This window comes from Aplysia californica, unplaced genomic scaffold, assembly GCF_000002075.1.
Source record: "Aplysia californica isolate F4 #8 unplaced genomic scaffold, AplCal3.0 scaffold00065, whole genome shotgun sequence".
NCBI classification, from domain to species: domain Eukaryota; kingdom Metazoa; phylum Mollusca; class Gastropoda; order Aplysiida; family Aplysiidae; genus Aplysia; species Aplysia californica.
Window position 1 is genome coordinate 1,701,610 of NW_004797335.1, and position 17,775 is coordinate 1,719,384.

General features: G+C 39.0%; 1 protein-coding gene across 2 annotated transcripts in view; it reads right to left on the reverse strand.

Annotated features, from left to right (window-relative positions):
* LOC101858475 (claspin) overlaps positions 1-17,775 on the reverse strand; it is a 34,746-nt gene that overhangs the window by 12,163 nt on the left and 4,808 nt on the right. For both annotated transcript variants that reach the window (XM_005093520.3, XM_013079836.2), the window contains exons 2-18: positions 16,745-16,865; positions 15,768-15,826; positions 14,826-15,072; positions 13,982-14,145; positions 13,412-13,517; positions 12,842-12,959; positions 10,853-11,836; positions 9,771-9,877; positions 8,614-8,873; positions 7,405-7,594; positions 6,691-6,819; positions 5,805-5,881; positions 5,072-5,229; positions 4,603-4,688; positions 2,227-2,437; positions 1,513-1,681; positions 512-630 (exon numbers count right to left, since the gene is read on the reverse strand). In XM_005093520.3, the coding sequence (XP_005093577.1) occupies positions 512-630; positions 1,513-1,681; positions 2,227-2,437; positions 4,603-4,688; positions 5,072-5,229; positions 5,805-5,881; positions 6,691-6,819; positions 7,405-7,594; positions 8,614-8,873; positions 9,771-9,877; positions 10,853-11,836; positions 12,842-12,959; positions 13,412-13,517; positions 13,982-14,145; positions 14,826-15,072; positions 15,768-15,826; positions 16,745-16,865 (3,305 nt within the window). The remainder of the gene's footprint in view (positions 1-511; positions 631-1,512; positions 1,682-2,226; positions 2,438-4,602; positions 4,689-5,071; positions 5,230-5,804; positions 5,882-6,690; positions 6,820-7,404; positions 7,595-8,613; positions 8,874-9,770; positions 9,878-10,852; positions 11,837-12,841; positions 12,960-13,411; positions 13,518-13,981; positions 14,146-14,825; positions 15,073-15,767; positions 15,827-16,744; positions 16,866-17,775) is intronic.

Consider the following 17,775-nt stretch of genomic DNA (forward strand, 5'->3'; position numbering starts at 1 on the left):
AGAATGTTTTTGACTCAAAATTCAAAATTTTTAACAAATGTTCGTTCTCTTTATAGAATAGCAAAGGGCTTATGACTGTCACAATTTTTCACCTTTTACAATGTTTCTGTGCGCTGGTCCTGTAGGGTAAAGACATTCACTAGGGCCCTATATCTAAGCTAACGTATAAATCACTTACCCCCCCCTCCCCGATTTAGGAGTTCCATTGTGTCACAGGCCAATATAAGAAAAATCTTATGTAAACTGAATCCAAAAATTTTAATATTCATTTTACTTTTCAGCCCTAAGACCATAGCTATTGTAAAAAAAAAATAATTCCTTAACCATGTTCTGCTTAGAACATAATTTGAGCAAATACACAGCCGAGTGAAGCGAAAAATTTTTTTTTAAATGTACATACATAGATGGTGAGTTCACTTAAATTACCCCCCCCCCCCCCCCCCCCACAAAAAAAATTAATTGAAAAAAAGTTTACAGAAAAACAACAACATAGACTTGACTAATTTTTCACCCTTTCTTCTTGTTCTTGAATCCAGTAAATTTAGCTTCCGAGACAACATCCTCCGTATCTGAGGCAGCCTCATCCTCCTCCTCATCACCGGCCTCATCCTCAGTGTCAGAGAGGACACGCTGGGAATAGAAGAAAAGCAGAGAATAAAGCCCATTTGATCAATAATAGGGTTATAAAAGAGGCCAGACCTCCAATGTCACATCCATCTCTGAGAAGATTGAACCAAGTGTCTTAAAAACTCCCTGAACAATAGCACAGGGCAGTACCATTGAAACTTAGCGACAGAACTTTTTCTGAGACTGGGCGCTGAGTACCACCGGTACTGGTACTGGAAATAGATGATGTCAGAGGCTCTTCAGGCCTTGATTCTTGCCTCCTGTCTCATATTCATCAGTTGCACTGTGCATTGGTGATTTTTCTCTTTTTAGTTTCTCTGTGTGTGTGTGTGTGTGTGTGTGGTGGGGAGGGGGGGGGGGTGTGGAGGAGAAATGACAAGGGCAGCAAAGCTGTCAAACACAATCTAGGTCAGATCAAACTTTGCGAGCAACACTTTTTAAAAAGAACTTTCACAACTAAAACGCGGTTTCCTTTTCGGAATCAGTGTATCAAAATAAAAGCAAAGTGGCTTGCGAGAAAACAAATTTAATTCAATATTTAAACTTTAGCAAACATAATTTCATTTATTAAATGCCAGTTATAAGTCAATTAAAAGTCATATATCAAAGTCACCCAATGTTTTATGCTGTGAAAGACATCAAAGATTCTAAACACAGAACAGTCAATGTAAAGTATTGCAATTCCCAATCGAAAGAGAATTGGAAGCTTGGTGTAGGAACTGTGATCGACTACCGTAGTACCGGGAGTTCCAGTACTGGATAGTAAAAAACAACAACTGATCCAACCCTTCAGAAAGAGCACCCCCACACTACATGAGCATTTTTTCATACTGCCCCGACTATTTGTGCACGGAGCTAATTTCTCTTCAGAGACAATAGAGCTACCTTTTTCCATTTCTGCTGTGTAGTATCCTCCTCCTCTTCAAGATCAGAGAGAATGTCAAACGGATCATCTGTGTCCTTGTCAACTTTTTTCTCACTGGTGTTAAAGCCTGGAGTATGATCTCTCCTATTTTGAGACACTGGGAAAGCATCCTCACTCAGAGAATCTTGTCTGAAATAAAATGAGGACATCTTTATATTACTTTACATCATCATGTCACATACCTCACAAGGTCAAATCATCTGGCTTGCCGACATGGAAGTAAAAAACTTTGAAAGATGTATTTGAAGTGAGCTCAGGACTTGGTCATAAAAATAATCTAATACATATAATTTTATTGAACTTTACAGCACAAATGAAGTAAAACATTTTTTTCAAAGGCTTCATAACTTCTAGCTAGTGTTTCCCTCCTGCTCGACATTAAAGTGACAAATTTTTCATTTAACACTGTGTTGACAGGCACGCTATCTCATGTCATCACACACTGCTATTGTGATTGGACATTTAGAACCTCCGTTCATTTATATGAATGAAAACAGCATAGTATGGCAAGCCAAAAAAAGTAAATTATGCCAGTGTATTTATGATGCATTTTTGTACTATAAAAATTAGACAAGAGTACCCATGTTAGCGTTATGTCATACTGCAATGATCAAGTTACACCGAGTACTGGAGTTTTAAAAATTGATCAACTTTCCGTTGTAAATATAACTGACCCAAAAGTCCCAGAGCAGAGGCCCATAAGTTCTTGCATGTTTGCGTCCGGCTGCTCTTGACTGGCAGATCCTCGGAATAAGGCAGAGGCTGTAATTTCCCCACCATCAACCTGACTGCCTGATCCCTGAAATATTGCTGTGGCAGAAATTTCATCAGCGCCAGCTTGGCTACCCTTGAACAAAGCACCAGCAGTCATCGGGAAGCTGGAACCTGCAACAGTCAGACCAGGAAGCTGTTAGTTTAAACAAGGCATCCTGAACAGCAATGGATGGAAGTAAAATTACATTACTCCAAAGCTGTAAACATGATAATATTTGATCTGAATGTCAACAGCAAGTGTACTGACCACTTCATCTTATCAGGTTCGACACAAAAACTTACTCAAATGGGAGACATGACAATCATTTCAAATACCTCTCAAAGTTTTGCCAACACAATATGATTGAAATAAAGGTACTGGAATCCCTATCAGATGCAACATAAAACTTAAACCTGGAAAAAATTTTTTTTAATTTACAAGCGCTAACATCCTAAAAGGAATGTGGTAACTGCATCAAAAGTATGGCACCATGAATGAATTGTCAACAACAAAGAGAGACCCATGCTTGCTAAGAAGTAATGACAGAAATGAGAAAAACGCCACAACATTTGCCAGAAAACAGGTTTTATACATATATAGTGAGGTGCAAAAAAAAAAACGCGAATTTTTTATGTTGTTGTAATCGCCCAATGCTGAGTTCATAGTTGTGTGATGTGAACTCGTATCACTCAACACTTGCCTTGAGCGTCTTGATTGGGCATTTTTGAGCATCGCAAAGATATCATTGGCTGCGTAAGCAATACACAACTCACGAGTCATCAATCACCACTGGGACACATTTGCAACTTGTTGTCAGTGGTGAGTTTATGCTCACTCAGTCCTGGGTGTATGCCTATAAAATCTGCGCCTCGAAATGTTGCATTCATATCGAAACAGACGAACTACAGACATGCCAAGGTTATCAAGGGAAAACAGAGAAAGAGCTGTCGGGCGACTGGCGGCCGGTGAGTCGGTGGAACAGGTGTCCCAGGTTTTTGGTGTCCACCCAAGCACCATTTATTAGATTCTAACCTTCGGAACCGATTACAAGCGACAGCGACAACAGCAGATCGACCACGAAGCGGAAGATCAAGGGGGACAACTCCGGCCCATGACTGTGTCATGATTCGTCGGCACCGCTGTGATCCGTTTCTGCCGGCTGCAGAGACTGCCAGAACGACCATGGGAACGACTGAAAGCCAACTTAGCCCTGGAATGTGTCACGGAGGTTACTGACTGCTGGTCTTCACTGCAGGCGTCCTTACCAGGGACCTGTCCTAACACTAAGGCATCCACAGCAACGGATACAGTGGGCACAGGCGCATGTCAACTGGCAGAACGCACAGTGGAGGAGAGTCCTCTTCAGTGATGAAAGCAGGTTCTGCGTTGATCCAGCGAACGGGTGGCGTAGAGACACGACTCGCTATGACGACAACAACATTCTGGAGCGTGACCCCTGGGTAGGCGAGAACGTGATGATATGGGGAGCCATGGCGTTGAATCATGGAGTGGGACCTGTCATCTTCCAGAACATTGGTCCAGGAAGTGGAAACGGCGTCACAGCTCAGCACTACATTGTACAAGTCTTGGCATCTCATGTGGTGCCCTTTGTACAGAGGCATCCTAACTTCCTGTATCAACAAGACAACGCACGCCCACATATCGCACGTGCTACCCAGAACTTCTTCGCGCAGAACAATGTCAATTTATTGGCACACCCACCTCGCTCACCTGACTTGAACCCTATTGAACATTTGTGGGACATGATCCAAAGACAGCTTAACCAGACGCAGCCACGGCCTCGAACAGCAGCCCAGTTGACTGCAGCCTTCATCCAGATCTTTGATGGCATCCAAAATGGCCAGATCAACCGTTTGATTAACTTTATGAACAGAAGATGCCTCGCTATAATCGCTGCACGTGAAGGCCATACGCGTTACTAAGTTTGCTCACCAAGGCCAAGGTCAACGTGAGCTCAGATGAATGTGTTGGACCCTCAGTTCATGTCAGCTATGTCTCTCAAGAAGTGTGCAAAGTTTCAGCTAATAAACACAACAAATAACTTGAAACCTATGTGTTGCATTTTGTCAATCATTGTGTTGTATTAAAAATTCGCGTTTCTTTTGCACCTCAGTATATATATTCAAACTTCTAAACAAACTTTTCACGGCTCCACTTACAAGAGTTCCTCGTAACTTACAAGAATCTGACATGTTAAAGAACAATAGCACCAACCCTTGAAACAATTGAAAAGTACATTCAGAATTGCATAACAGACTAAAATCAATAAGCTTACCAAAGGCCGAGCCATCTCCACCACTGTTTTGTGCTAACTGAGCTATTCGTGACCTTGGCTTCTGAGTTTGAGCCACTTTGATGTACCTGAAGCAAATCAGACAAGCAGTGTCATTTCTGTAATCACCTTCGTCACATAGTTTCTTCCATTATAAGAAAAATCAGAGAGACATGTCTTACATACAAATCTCTATGAAATTAAAGCTCATTCCAATACACAACCTCATCCTAAAATTTTAACAGATGACGAAATCAGGAAAACTTAAAAATAAAAATCTACTGTGTCCACTCCACGGTCAACATTTCAATTGTGAACTAAAAACTATTCATAGGATAAAAATCACAATTCCATCAAAGCAACTCACATATATCTTGTATCACATGAATTCAATTCAAACAGACTGACATCATCCAATAATTACATATCAGCTTTGAGCACCCACTAGAAAGCTCTAATTTAAAGTCCTTACCCGTCGGCATCTAAAAATTGAGAGTGAGGGTTGTAAGATCCGATTGACTGTGAAGAATCGTTCAGGTGATCAAAATTCTGCCCAGAGGGAGACTCACTCTCATCTGCCATGCTGTACAGGTCTGGGGAACGGGAATCTGACCGGTACTTTCTCCTCTCCTGAGATAGAGAAATAACAAAAATTAAAACATCTTGTGATAATAAAGTTGTCAGTACTTTTCAACTTGAAATCGGACATCACAAAGAAGTTATAAACATGGTTTAAAGAGCTAAACAATCATCAAGTAAAAGTCATGAGACTGAAATTTGTCCTTGTCAGATACTCAAACCTCCATCAGTGAAAGCCAGACCTGTTATCATATCAGGATTCCTGGCAAGACCTTAAAACCTCCATCACAAAGAGCAAGACATTCTTCAAAACTGTCTTCTTAGTAAGACTTTTTTCTCGTAATATTTGTCTTCCAATAGCATATACAAAGGTATAGAATTTTTTTTAAAAAGCATATTATTCACACTAAGGACACAAATTGACCAACTCAGACACACAAACACATCATGGCCAAATATCGCAGAGCAAAAATCATTCATAAAAATGTCATATACTGCAACCATGAGGAAAGCTGTTCCATGTTCATTCTGAATTTTTTCCCTTCCTAAGACGTAAAGCCTTCCTATTGCACACTTTACAGCATGAGTAAAGCAGAAAGGTGAGGTAAAGTAAGAAGCCAACACACCTGAGTCTGTGTGTCTTGAAGGTGTTTGGTCATTGGGCTGAGCTCATCACTCCACAAGTCAGGAAACAGCGGCACATCTAAAAAATAAAAGTCACATGGTCAACTACCAACAAATCAGAAGAATCCAAGACCAAAGACAGATCTTACGCATCATACGTCACTGTATTCAGAAGACTCCAGTGGTTGAGTGGTAGGTGAGCTCAGGTTCACAAATAAGGGAAAAATAATAATCAGGAATGCAGTTTTTAGGAGGCGTGTTGTCAGTGGGGTGTCCTTGAAAAAGACACGATGACCCTAGCTTTAAAACAGGGTGTTGTACACTGATACCAGCAATAGTGAATCTGTATTGATATGATACAGTGCAATATTTTATGTTACTATTGAACTTGCACTTGCGAATTTAAATTTCCCATTGGGGACATATGAAAGAAATATTTTTTAAAGAAACTATCACAATCCAGTAGTTTGTAATTTACTATGGGAAATAAACTTTAAATCAAACTATGTAACTCAAAAACTTAAAAAATTAGAGGCTTGACTGTCCTTGCCAAAGAGAAGATAAAGTATTTGTCAATAATAAATTAAAACCAAGATCAAGTTTAAACCATGCAAGTTACATAATAAATGAGCTATCAGTACTATAAAAAGATCATAAATGTTTCAGTAGAAAAGAAGAATGTCAGACCTGACGGGAGTAGTACAACAGATTTCTAATGCCATTAGATGAAAACTTAAATATGACAAGCACATTGTGAGAAGGACTAGCAAAGACTACAAAGAGTCAGCAAAATGTTTAGGAGAGGAAGAAAGAGGAAAAAAAGACCAAAAACCCCAACAGTAATAGTATTTTTCTACAATCTATTCAAGTGCCTGGACAGAGACTTACCTTTGACTTTGTTCAGATCACTGGTAGTTGTCTCATCTTCACAAGATTTATCCTCAGTCTCATCCTCATCATCACTCGCTATCAGGGCATGCTTCGTTTTCTTTTTCTTCTGGCTCATCAAACCAAAGTCTTATGAACAAAATAGAAGGACAGGAGCACATGTCACACTTGTTTTTTAGTTTTAGTAGAGTTTTTACGGAACTCGCAACTGCAAAAGGTCATATGAGCGCCAGAAGATTAGAGGTGTTATAAGGGAGTAACAAACATAAAAAAGAAGGAGGGGAGATAAAGACGATAGATGATAGGAAAGAAGGAGCAAACCACACAAGAGCACCCGCCAACAACCCACTGTCACATTTGTAGTTTGCAAGTATCTCATTCACAAAAACAATTTTAAGAGACTTACTTTTTCACTCAGCAAAAGAACACACTTTTGTCAATGAGAAAAGAATTCAATATTTGTTTATCAGTGCACCCACAAAAATCAAAACAAACATTAACATAAACGTAAGGGTGATGGTATAATGACAGCAGAATAGTAAGACTTTCCAAAGGTACCCATTCAATCCTACCGAAAGAATACACATGCACTAATGCCAGAAAAGATTGCTAAAATAAAATTGCACCCCCCCCCCCTCCCCCTAACAAAAAAATCAGGACAGATTTTCAAGATCACACAAAAATCAAAGACCAATGCTTCTACTGAAGTTATACCATCAACGTCACTGTCTCTGTTCTCTTCCTCTGATCCGCTCTTGTCATCCTCCTCCTCTGGTTCATCCTCGGCTTCTTCATCCGACATATCAAGACGCAGGTGCACATCATTTGAGTCTTCGTCAAAGTTGCTAGCATACTCAGCTTCATCCTCATCATCCTTTGCTTCTGTATCCAGGAGAGGGTTATACTGCAGAAAAAAAATGTTCTGTATATTGGCACTTTTTTTCTTCCACAGACTTAAGATCTTTTCACATAAGCATTGAAAAAGTAAGATTTTTCAAAGGAAAAGATAACTATTTACAACAATTTTAGTTCATTGACTGGTTTGAATTTAGAAAACAAGATATAATCTCAGCCCAGCCATGTCATGTTTAAATATAATATATGGTGCTTTCTATATGGCTCTGAATGCTGGACAATCACTAAAGACAGTGAAAATAAAATAGAAGCAACAGAAATGTGGTTTCTTTGGAGACTGCTAAGAGTATCGTGGAAGGAAAAGAAATCAAATGAGGTAGTGCTTGATAAAGCCCACGTGGGACGCTCAATGTTAAAAACAATCAGGAAACGACAAATGCAGTTTTTGGGACACCTGAATAGACATAAGGGTCTTGAACATCTAGCTCTCACTGGCAAAATTGAGGGCAAGCGAGGCAGGGGTAGGCCCAGAACAACATACTCAGGGAACCTAAACAAATGGGTAACAGGGAAAGATCAGGGAAACATAGCTTTTCTGAGAGCATCCGAGCAAAGGAATGAATGGAAAATCATGATCGCCGATGTCTGTCGCAGATCTGGCACTGGATGATGATGATGATGGTGCTTTCCAGTAAAAGTCTACTTGAGCCCTCCACTCAGAACTACCTACGACGTATATTCAGGGTCTGCAATCTACGTACAGCCACATATAGCTTGCCATAACAACATGCATTACAGATACTTCTATTTCATTTACAGAATGGGAGTGGGGGCGCCTCTCAAGTAATCTTTTACTCACTCTGCTTTCTGTTCTATTCTTAATAAAGTACATGTAGGGCACATGGTGACATGAGTCACAGAAAAGAAGCTAAGTCGTAAAGATCTTTGAACACACTAAATGGTGTTAAAAAGCAGTCACTGACAACTGAACAAAAATTATTACAATGAACAATGAAAAAATCAAAATACATATAGAATCCCCACCAAAAGTAATACAAAGAAACCTACATCTTTTCCATCATCGGAATCCTCATTCATGTGCCCAAACTGAAGCTCAAGGTCATCCTCTTCACTCTCTCCATCTGTATCTGACCCGTCTGTCATTTCAGCTTCTTCTTCTTCCTCATCGAATTCATTGTCATCCTTCGCTTTCTCAAAACCTTCTTCATTCTCCAGGGCATAGAGCTGCTGCCTTTTGTGCAGGGCCTCAGCCCGCTTCTTCCTCATACCCTGACCAAGTTGTCTTTTCAGCAACGACAATTTTGAACCTGGGGAAGAAAACAAACAAAAAGTTCTCTACCAAGAATTTCAAGAGCCTAAAAGAAAGACTATACTATAGAGCTGAAGTGTCAAGCATAGCCAGGAGAGAACTATCTTCACATTGTAAGGCCATGGTTACATTTAGAACTGTGGTTCTCATTAGCTAAAACAATCAGTATGTCACAGAGAGGATTGGACTGATATAAAGTAGTTACACAAATGTGAGCATATGCCCAGTCAACAACCACGGCAGATTACCCCAATGTGGCCACATGAATTACAATTGAACCCGATCAGAAGGCTACCTGCCCAAGACCATCACCTGTAAAAACAACCACTTCGCTATTATTATTTTTTTAAAATATTCATGACACTGTCCAAGATCACCCATCTGTCTAAGACAGCAGATTTCATTCCCAACAATGGGTGGCTATCTTAGACAATTTTGACTATACTGTACTGATTACAAAACGACAATCCTTATTTTCAGGCATGTCACAAAATGTGTCTCTAGACAACATCTGTAGTATCGCTGTTGTCCTCTTCACACTGACATGGCAACGAAAGTGAGCACAAGCCATCTAAAATCTTCAAAATGACAAAAGTCAAGTAGTAGTTTTGGGTAAAAAATTCACTTGTTCAAAATTACACCAACTTTGTGAGATAGAACTAAGGCACTACACCTGTAAAATTAGGACGCTCCAATAGCCACATAATCCTGTACACAAATGCAAATAGAAAACTGAACGCCAATTGTGGTCATGAAACAACAGATCACTAAACATCAGAGCATTTTGCAAAAAGAACTTAAATTGTTCTCTTCTCTCCTCAAGTGAGCGAGTTTGTGTGTGTGTGTGTGTGCTGATGTGTGTTTGTGTGAGAGACAAACTTGAGTAACATGGTACCTGTTCCACTTTCATCTAGCACTGACTCCTCTTCTTGAACATGATAGGTGAAAGATTTGAGCTTCAGTTCTTTCTTTTCACCAGCTTCTCCTTCCTTTTCCACAATGCTGTCAATGAAAATAAAAGAAGTTAAAATGTATCTTGAGAGTGACATCACCCCCCCCCCCCCCATGGGTCACCATGAAGATGATGGAGCGGGGGGAGAGAGAAGGAAGAGCACAAGACACAGCGAATGTTTATACTGAGCTGCTATTTTCAGTGAGTTGGCTTGACAGCTGGCCACACATTCAGAAAAGATACCTTAATAACAAGGACAAGATCACACAAAAGCACCCAGAAACCACCCACACAAGGAAGACCTCAACAGCTCCCCCGCCATCCCTCCCCAATCCTTCAATCATGGAAACTGTTTAACAACACAAACTTTTTTTATGTTGCTATGTGTGTCAGTCATATGTGTATGTTGTTTAACTGAAGTTTCTGTTAAATGCGCATGCTTTATGTGATGTAGTGTGGCCATAAACACTGTATAGAATACCTACCTACCTAAATAACAGAGCCCCAAGACAAAGACAACTCACAACAGTGGTCAGCAACATTCATTCACGTAAAAAAAATTTTTTCTCACAATTCACATCCATGAAAGTGTGATCACAAAGTTCTCCACCATTAATTAAGAAATATAAAGATAACATGGACTTGATGGTCTGGTTCAAGTTCAAGGATAGATAAAACCGAGTAAATTTTCTTTTAGCACTTTTAGGACCATGAAGTTGCCACAGAATTACAAACGTAAAAAAACCCAGATGACTAAAACAAAACTTAAGACAACAGCAGCCCCTCCCCGTCCCAAAAAATATTTTTTACTTCAATAGACTGCCGCAAATATAACCATTGATATTTAGTTAGTAATGAAGAATATTTGCAAAACAATGAAGGAGAATTATTTCAAGCCAAGAGAAACAAGCTGAGCTTTGGTCTCAGGACAGGAAAAGCCGTGGGTAAAGTCAAGTCTTGATGACTCTAAGTCATGGCAGTAATTCACCAGGACAATTAGTGGAAAAAGATTATAAATGACTCACCTGATATTCACGTCTTTCGCTGGCCTTGGTGTTCTTTTCTTTGAGTGCTGTGCTAATCTATCCAGCAACTTCTGCAGGCCAGTGTTCTTGGGGGTGGCTTGTGGAGATGGCTCATCCAGACAGATCACCTCATCTGGTGTGCCTTTCAGACACGGAGAGGCAGGCAGTGCCAGACCTTGAAATTTGTCAAACAAACGTTTCCTAGGCTGTGAGGTGTTATCTGCCAATGCTTCTGCCGTTTGTGAAGGACTGGAGGCTTCAGTCTGTCCATAATTTTGTTGATCAAGTGACTCTTTGACCATTGTCTGTCCATGGTCCTGATCTTCGAGTGGCTCTTCTGTACAGTGTTTGCCTCTGGTGACAGTCGTTTCACAAAAGTCGTCTGCACTTCCTGCAAGCTGGTGCTGGCCACTCATTTCCCCAACTGAGCTCTGAGATCTGAACAAATCTCTAGATGGATCTTTGGATAAGGACGACACAGAGAAAAGTAGATCTCTATCTTTAGGTTCACACTGTGCACTACTAGAAACATCAGAACCAACCTTTAACATGGAATCACAAGGTTCGTTTTGCAAAGAAAGAGAATCTTTAGGCCCTGAAATATCTTCAGAACAGTCTCGTTTGTCATTTTCACTGAACAAAGAATTCTTGGTATTGTCAGAAAGTAGTTGAGATATGTCTGATCTATGAGAAGGAACAAGGTCAGGTAATTGATCATCTTCATCACAGGAAGTCTCATTAGCTGGAGCTTGGGAGGGCAGAGCCTGAGTGTCCAACTCAAGTTCAAGAGTACTGGGCTGCAAGAGTTCTTGTGAATTGACACCGGAATCATCACAAGACAAAACCTGTGTCTCGTTTGAGGACGTACAAGTTTCCGTTGACTCTTTGAGTTCGGGACCTCGAGAACTTTTCTTCTGTTTCTTTGGCAGTTGTTCCAGCTTTGGAGGCGTTATTGACAGCTTCTCATGAATAATCTGTGCTTTCCTGAACGTAGACAAAAAATACGAAATGGAAAGACTATAGCTGCTATTCCAAATTAGAGCGGAACACAACATTTTTTCTTTAAAATTTCAGAGTGGCTTCCTTTTTGAAAAAACAACGAGAGTAGGCCCTACTCTTAAATAACCAAACACTTTAGTCAAATCATTTCAGCATTCATTTGAAATTAGGTCAGTTGGTTTGAATGGCACAAATGAGAGTAAAGCAAACCTATGCAGCTAAGAGGTACGAAAAGGGCTTATACGGATAAGGATAGAGATAACGAAGCTGTCGATTGAAAGTTAGAATTGTTTTCTTTCTGTACAGTAAAGTGCCTCCACAAAGGCACACTGTACAGGAGATAGATCTAGACTTAAGACAGGGCCCATTGATGGTAAAAGAGAGTATGATCATGCACACGGTCATAGTAGATGAATATTAAAATGGCCCTGAGAGAAACTCAGAAGAAACAGATAAGAGACAGACTGAAAAAGTCGCATATAATTTTATAGCGACAAATTTGACTGATAAGCCCATATTGTAGCATACAAATTTTAGTTTTAAGTTCCAAAATTTACTCAGGATGGGGAAACCATTTCTGACAAATTCATTTGGTATTAAAAGAGTAAAGTTATGAATGATAATAAACAAGCATATTCTCTGGAAATGCTATCTTGATTTGCTAAAGCACCTTGAGAATTCATCTAACACATAATTTGCAATTGTGAATTTGATCTACTTTTTCTTCCTGACAAAGAAAGCAATCTACAACTAAACATGAGCAAAATGCAAGTAAGAGGAGCAATGTGACAAAAGCGTCTAGTTCTCTCCTTCCTTAAAGTGAATTCATTTCTACATAAAGTAGACAAGCACAACATAACGAACAACAGAGCAGTAAACCAAATTTTTAAGATCAACAACAGCTGTCTAAACAGTACAGCGATTCCAAAAATATTATGTCGATACAGTTCAAGTAATAAATTTTTAAAAACAACAACCCCGGCAACTTACAGAAAGTCTTTTGGCCTTCTCAGTGCTGCATACTCCTGTTTCTTCTTAGAAGCTCGAGCTAGGAAATCATCAAGGGACTTGGCTTGAGGCTCATAATAGGGAAGATTTACCCTGCTGTCTGGTAGATAGAAAAAAAAAGTTTAATTACAAATTCAAGCATCATTCCACCACAATGAAAGTGAAAAGTCGTCAGGGGTGAGCTAATTGTTACAAGATTCTTTAGCAAATGCATGAAGGCGTTAAATATTGAACTTGCCCTTAAGTAAGAAATTTTGTTCGTTTTAGTAAGTTTTACGGCACTTGCAACACAATATGGTCATATAGGTGCCAAAGATTAGAGGTGTTACAAGAAAGTAACAAACACAAAAAAGGAGGGGAAAAGGAGACGATAGATTTTTGACAGGAAAAAGGAGCAAACCACACCAGAGCACTCGCCAAGCACAGTAAGTCAGAAAGGAATAGTCATTTTAGCAATAACATTAAAATATAATAAATTTGAAATATATTAGAACACAGCACAACTTCAAGAATAAAAACAATGCTGCATACAATGACAGTAATATCAGTTACCTCTGAGAAGTCTTTGCGATTCACTGAAAATTTCAAGCATTTTCTCAGCAGTTGGTTTCGCTTTTCTGCTGTGCTTTTCTCTTTGCTTTTCGGATTTTCCTGCTCCCTAAATTAGAAAAGAAATAAACACATAGAGGTAAAGTGTGGTCACAAAGTTCTCCATCATTTTAAGAAAGATAAGCATAAAGTGGACTTGATCGACTTTACATGACTGGATGATGTATCATGGGAATCTAAAGAACACATTGCCCGAAAGTCTTTTTTATATCCACTGCACCTTGTAACCCATATCTATAAGTGGGATTGATCCCATTTCATTCTAAAATACAATGGCAACTTCAAACATGTGATATTAACAAAGCATTGATTTTGTCATTGACTGTGAGCCACAGAAAATTAACTGAGGGAGAAAGACCCCAGAAATATACTGCGCTAAGTGTCTTTGCATTAGAATGAAACATTTTCCGTTGCCACAATACAATATTTTTCTAATAGCTTGGGGTTTTTGATTTTATGGACTTAAGAGAAAAAAACACTGAGGCATTACTAAGGTGGACCACACAAAATTACCTTCATTTTCTTTAACTTTTTAAGAAGTTCAGGATCCACTTGACTCTCATCAAAACCTTCATCTCCACTGTTTTCTGGCTCTTCCTCATCTGAAGCCCCATTATCTGCATCTTCTTCTTCTTCTTCCTGTTGACTGGAACCAGACTTTGCTTTCTCAGCTGGCCCTGGTAAAGACGACATGAAAAAAAACAACAACAAAGGTTATGATCAATGAATGGAAACAGAGTGCAAGAAAGCTGGGTTTTTTTTGTTTAATGGGAAAGGGCTGCTAACCCTTTGCCCAACTGAGCTTAATCGCCTTCTACAACATGCATGGTACAGATACAGAGGTCCTTTTCTTTGCTCCCCTCTTAGACAGGGCCCCGGGAGCCCCACGGGTATTTATTATCTTCACTTATAGGATTAAATCCTGATAACATAATCTTAAATGTTTGTAGAGGACCTCTCATGAGTAACTCAATAGATATAAATCTCTCATGTCAACTGATTTAAACCAAATGCCCAAACTAAAGTCTTTCAAATTTTTCAAACCCTTCACATAACATAACTCAGTAATGTTGGCAACTGCTGAATGAATTAGGCACCAAATGTGTGAAACTAAAATTTAGTTTAAAAAGTGAGCAGCCAAAGTCAATATAAACTTACAAAGTTATACCAAATAGCAAGACCCTTAAGACTAACTAGAACCATGAGACCGTATCATTTTAATGCATTCAATCTACCTTTCACTACTTTGAACCATCTGCCAGTTGGAACAGCATCTTGCACAAGAAACCCAACTTTCAAAGATACTAAGACAAAACATCCAGAGGGTGAGAGTAAAACAGAAATTGCTTTGTCTCACCAGGGAAACCATCATCATCATCAGATGATTCTGCGTCAAAAATGTCATTATTCTGAAGGTTAAAGTGTAGCCCCATTGAGTCGCTGGTTTCCTCAGTATTGTTATCTTCAGCCTCTGAAGTATCCTTGGACTCTGAGTCCTGGGAGGGGAGACCGTCCTGTGAGTGACCACTGGGTGCTGTTGTTTCCTCCTCATCATCAAGCTCTTTTCCAACTTCTGGTTCATCATCTTCATCATCAATGATCATCTGTATCAGATCACAGTATTGTAAGTACTTGTTTACCATGTTAATAAAGAGAGATGAAGTAAGACAAAAGAAAAAAAATGTCTTTTTACTTTAAATCACTTAGAGAGCATGGATAGCTCGAATTCGTCAAGACCGGCCTCGACAGTTTGAGGGATATCTTACCAATATAAAAAAAGATGAAAAAAAAGGAACCGCAAGCACAGCTCCTTGGATTCATTTTTCGAGTCTTCAATGTTCGACCTATCCATGTTTTACTGTATTTTTGTAATTTCATACAAGGTCAAAAGGCAGAAACAGTCCCTGCCTTGTTAAAAGTAAAAGTATCCAAAAAGGAATCATTCCCTTAGTTATTTTTTTTAAAAGCATGAGCTCACCATTTTCCAGCTTCTCTTGTTTGTATAATATAAGTATATATCATATTGCCAAGTTCATAAGAAGAAAAAAAACCCAACCAAAGTACCGACTTATAACTTTAAAAAATAGACTGAGACCTATGCAGAAAAAAGAAACAGAGGAAAAAAAGAGTAAAATATACACCGAAACTAATGCAATTTGCAGCACAAAAAGACTCCAGGATGTAATTAATTTCTAATGTATTCTCTCCCAACTTAAAATTTAAAGAAAATGGAACCAAAACTTACCAAAACAAGTCATTATGACATGAAAGAGACAAATATTGAAGTATATAAACATACCTTGCTTTTTCTAGCCGACTTTTTGCGGCTGATCACCTCCTCATCAGAATCTGCTGATCCTGTGATGCAAAATTTGTTTTGTTTTTTTAAGTTTTAAAAACAAAAGAAGAATGCGATATAGATCTAATAGCTTTAACATCCATTGTAACACTGTACGGAGACTCTAAAGGAACTCTAAATTTAACACCCATCTTTGGAGAGAATGAACCAAATAGGAAAATTAGGTAAACCGTAAAGTGCCTTTCCCAAGGACACAAAGTCGGACCAAACCTCAAAGATAGCCTAACCACTAGACAACCAACGCTATGTAGCCTACACAGACAGTAAGTACCTAATAAAGTAACCACACAGCTCTATTAAAAATGAAAAATTAGTACAATTTTGTCGTCTTTCCAACTTCAGTTTTAATCAAAGCTTCTAATTCTGAACAACCGCTCTCGTATACAAACAAAAAGAGGATACAACCTAAAAAGAATAAAACTTGAAAGGTATCCTCAGTGTTCATTAAAAAGAAAAGAATCCATTGTCAATGTAACCTCAAGAACAGATGAGGACCTACCTTAAGATTTTCAGGAACAAAATATCAACATGACAAAGTACAACAGTTTGGAAACCCAAACATACTCCTGTACAAGTATTATACCTTTTTTAAAAAAAATTTCAAACAGTGTGAAGAGCAGATTCATCAGGTTAACTTTGTAATACAACAATGACATTTTATCTTATATGCAATACCCATTGGCAGGATCGGTGCAGTTTGGTTGTCAAACTGAACTAAACCAATGACCTTCAAAAGCAATCTATTTCTATGCATTTGTTTTCAAGGCTGCAAGTCAGGCGATCAGTTTGAGGCTTGGGTCTATTTGCAGTGTGTACTGAAGTCGCCAGAAACAGAACCGAACTGATCCTCCAATGGGCACTGCCTTTAACTTTAAGAACAATAGAAATTAGGCATCATAAATTGTAACTGTTCTAACCTTGTGACTGAAGAAATGATTCCTCATCCATACCAGAATCTGATTTTTCAGCATCAGATTCAACAGTTTTTCCTTGAGGTAGCAACGTCTCTTCCTGTTTTGACTGTTCCACTGGTAACATCTGAGAACGAAGATGAAACAAAACAATGAATAGCTGGCTTACTCATACATCTGAGACAGAAACATTTAATAAATAAAACAAGTTTTTATCAAGTCTAGTACTTCTCACATTTTCATAAACTTTGCTTGAGCTCTTTAAAATTTTAAAGCTGAAATCTGAACACAGGAAAGGGAGGTGAAAAGTGAAGGGTCTAAAGACTTTCAAAAGTTATTTCATCAATTAGTGAAACACTTAGCTTTTTATTAAGACATTAATTAATTATGAGAGGCCTAATATAATATGGTGAAAACAGGACAAGGGAAGCATTCAATTGTTTCAGCTCCTGCTTTTATTAAGCCTGAAATTGAGCGAACAGTGATGAGAAGCAAGCACTCTAGACAGTAGACCTATAAGATCTATCTAGTCAAGTGGCACTGACTGGTAAGACAGACGAATGCCCTTTTATCCTTATTAATTATCAAGAACAAGAGTAGCATGGATATGAACTTGGAGGTGTGAGGTTTTGATGTGTCGTTACTGTCACCCCACCATTTCTGACAAGCGCCAGTGAGTCCCCTCTCCATAAATTTCCCTCATCAGTCCCCTGTCCATGACGGAAAAAAGCGGGCTAAGATGCCACCTGCCCTACAGCCTAAGGCCTAAGACCATCTAAGTCTGAGACTAATTTTTCTCTGGCAGCAGTTGTTTACCTTCTTGTGTTTAATTATTAACTAGGCCGTCGTTATTCGGACTCGAGTCCGAATAACATTTTTTCATATTCGGACTCGAGTCCGAATAAAAAGAATTCTTATTCGGACTCGAGTCCGAATATGAAAAAATGTTATTTGGACTCGGGTCCGGAGAAAAGGAAGTGTCTTCGTTCTATAGTTCTAACGTTCAGTGCTTCCAATTTTCCGCCATTTTTTAGTCC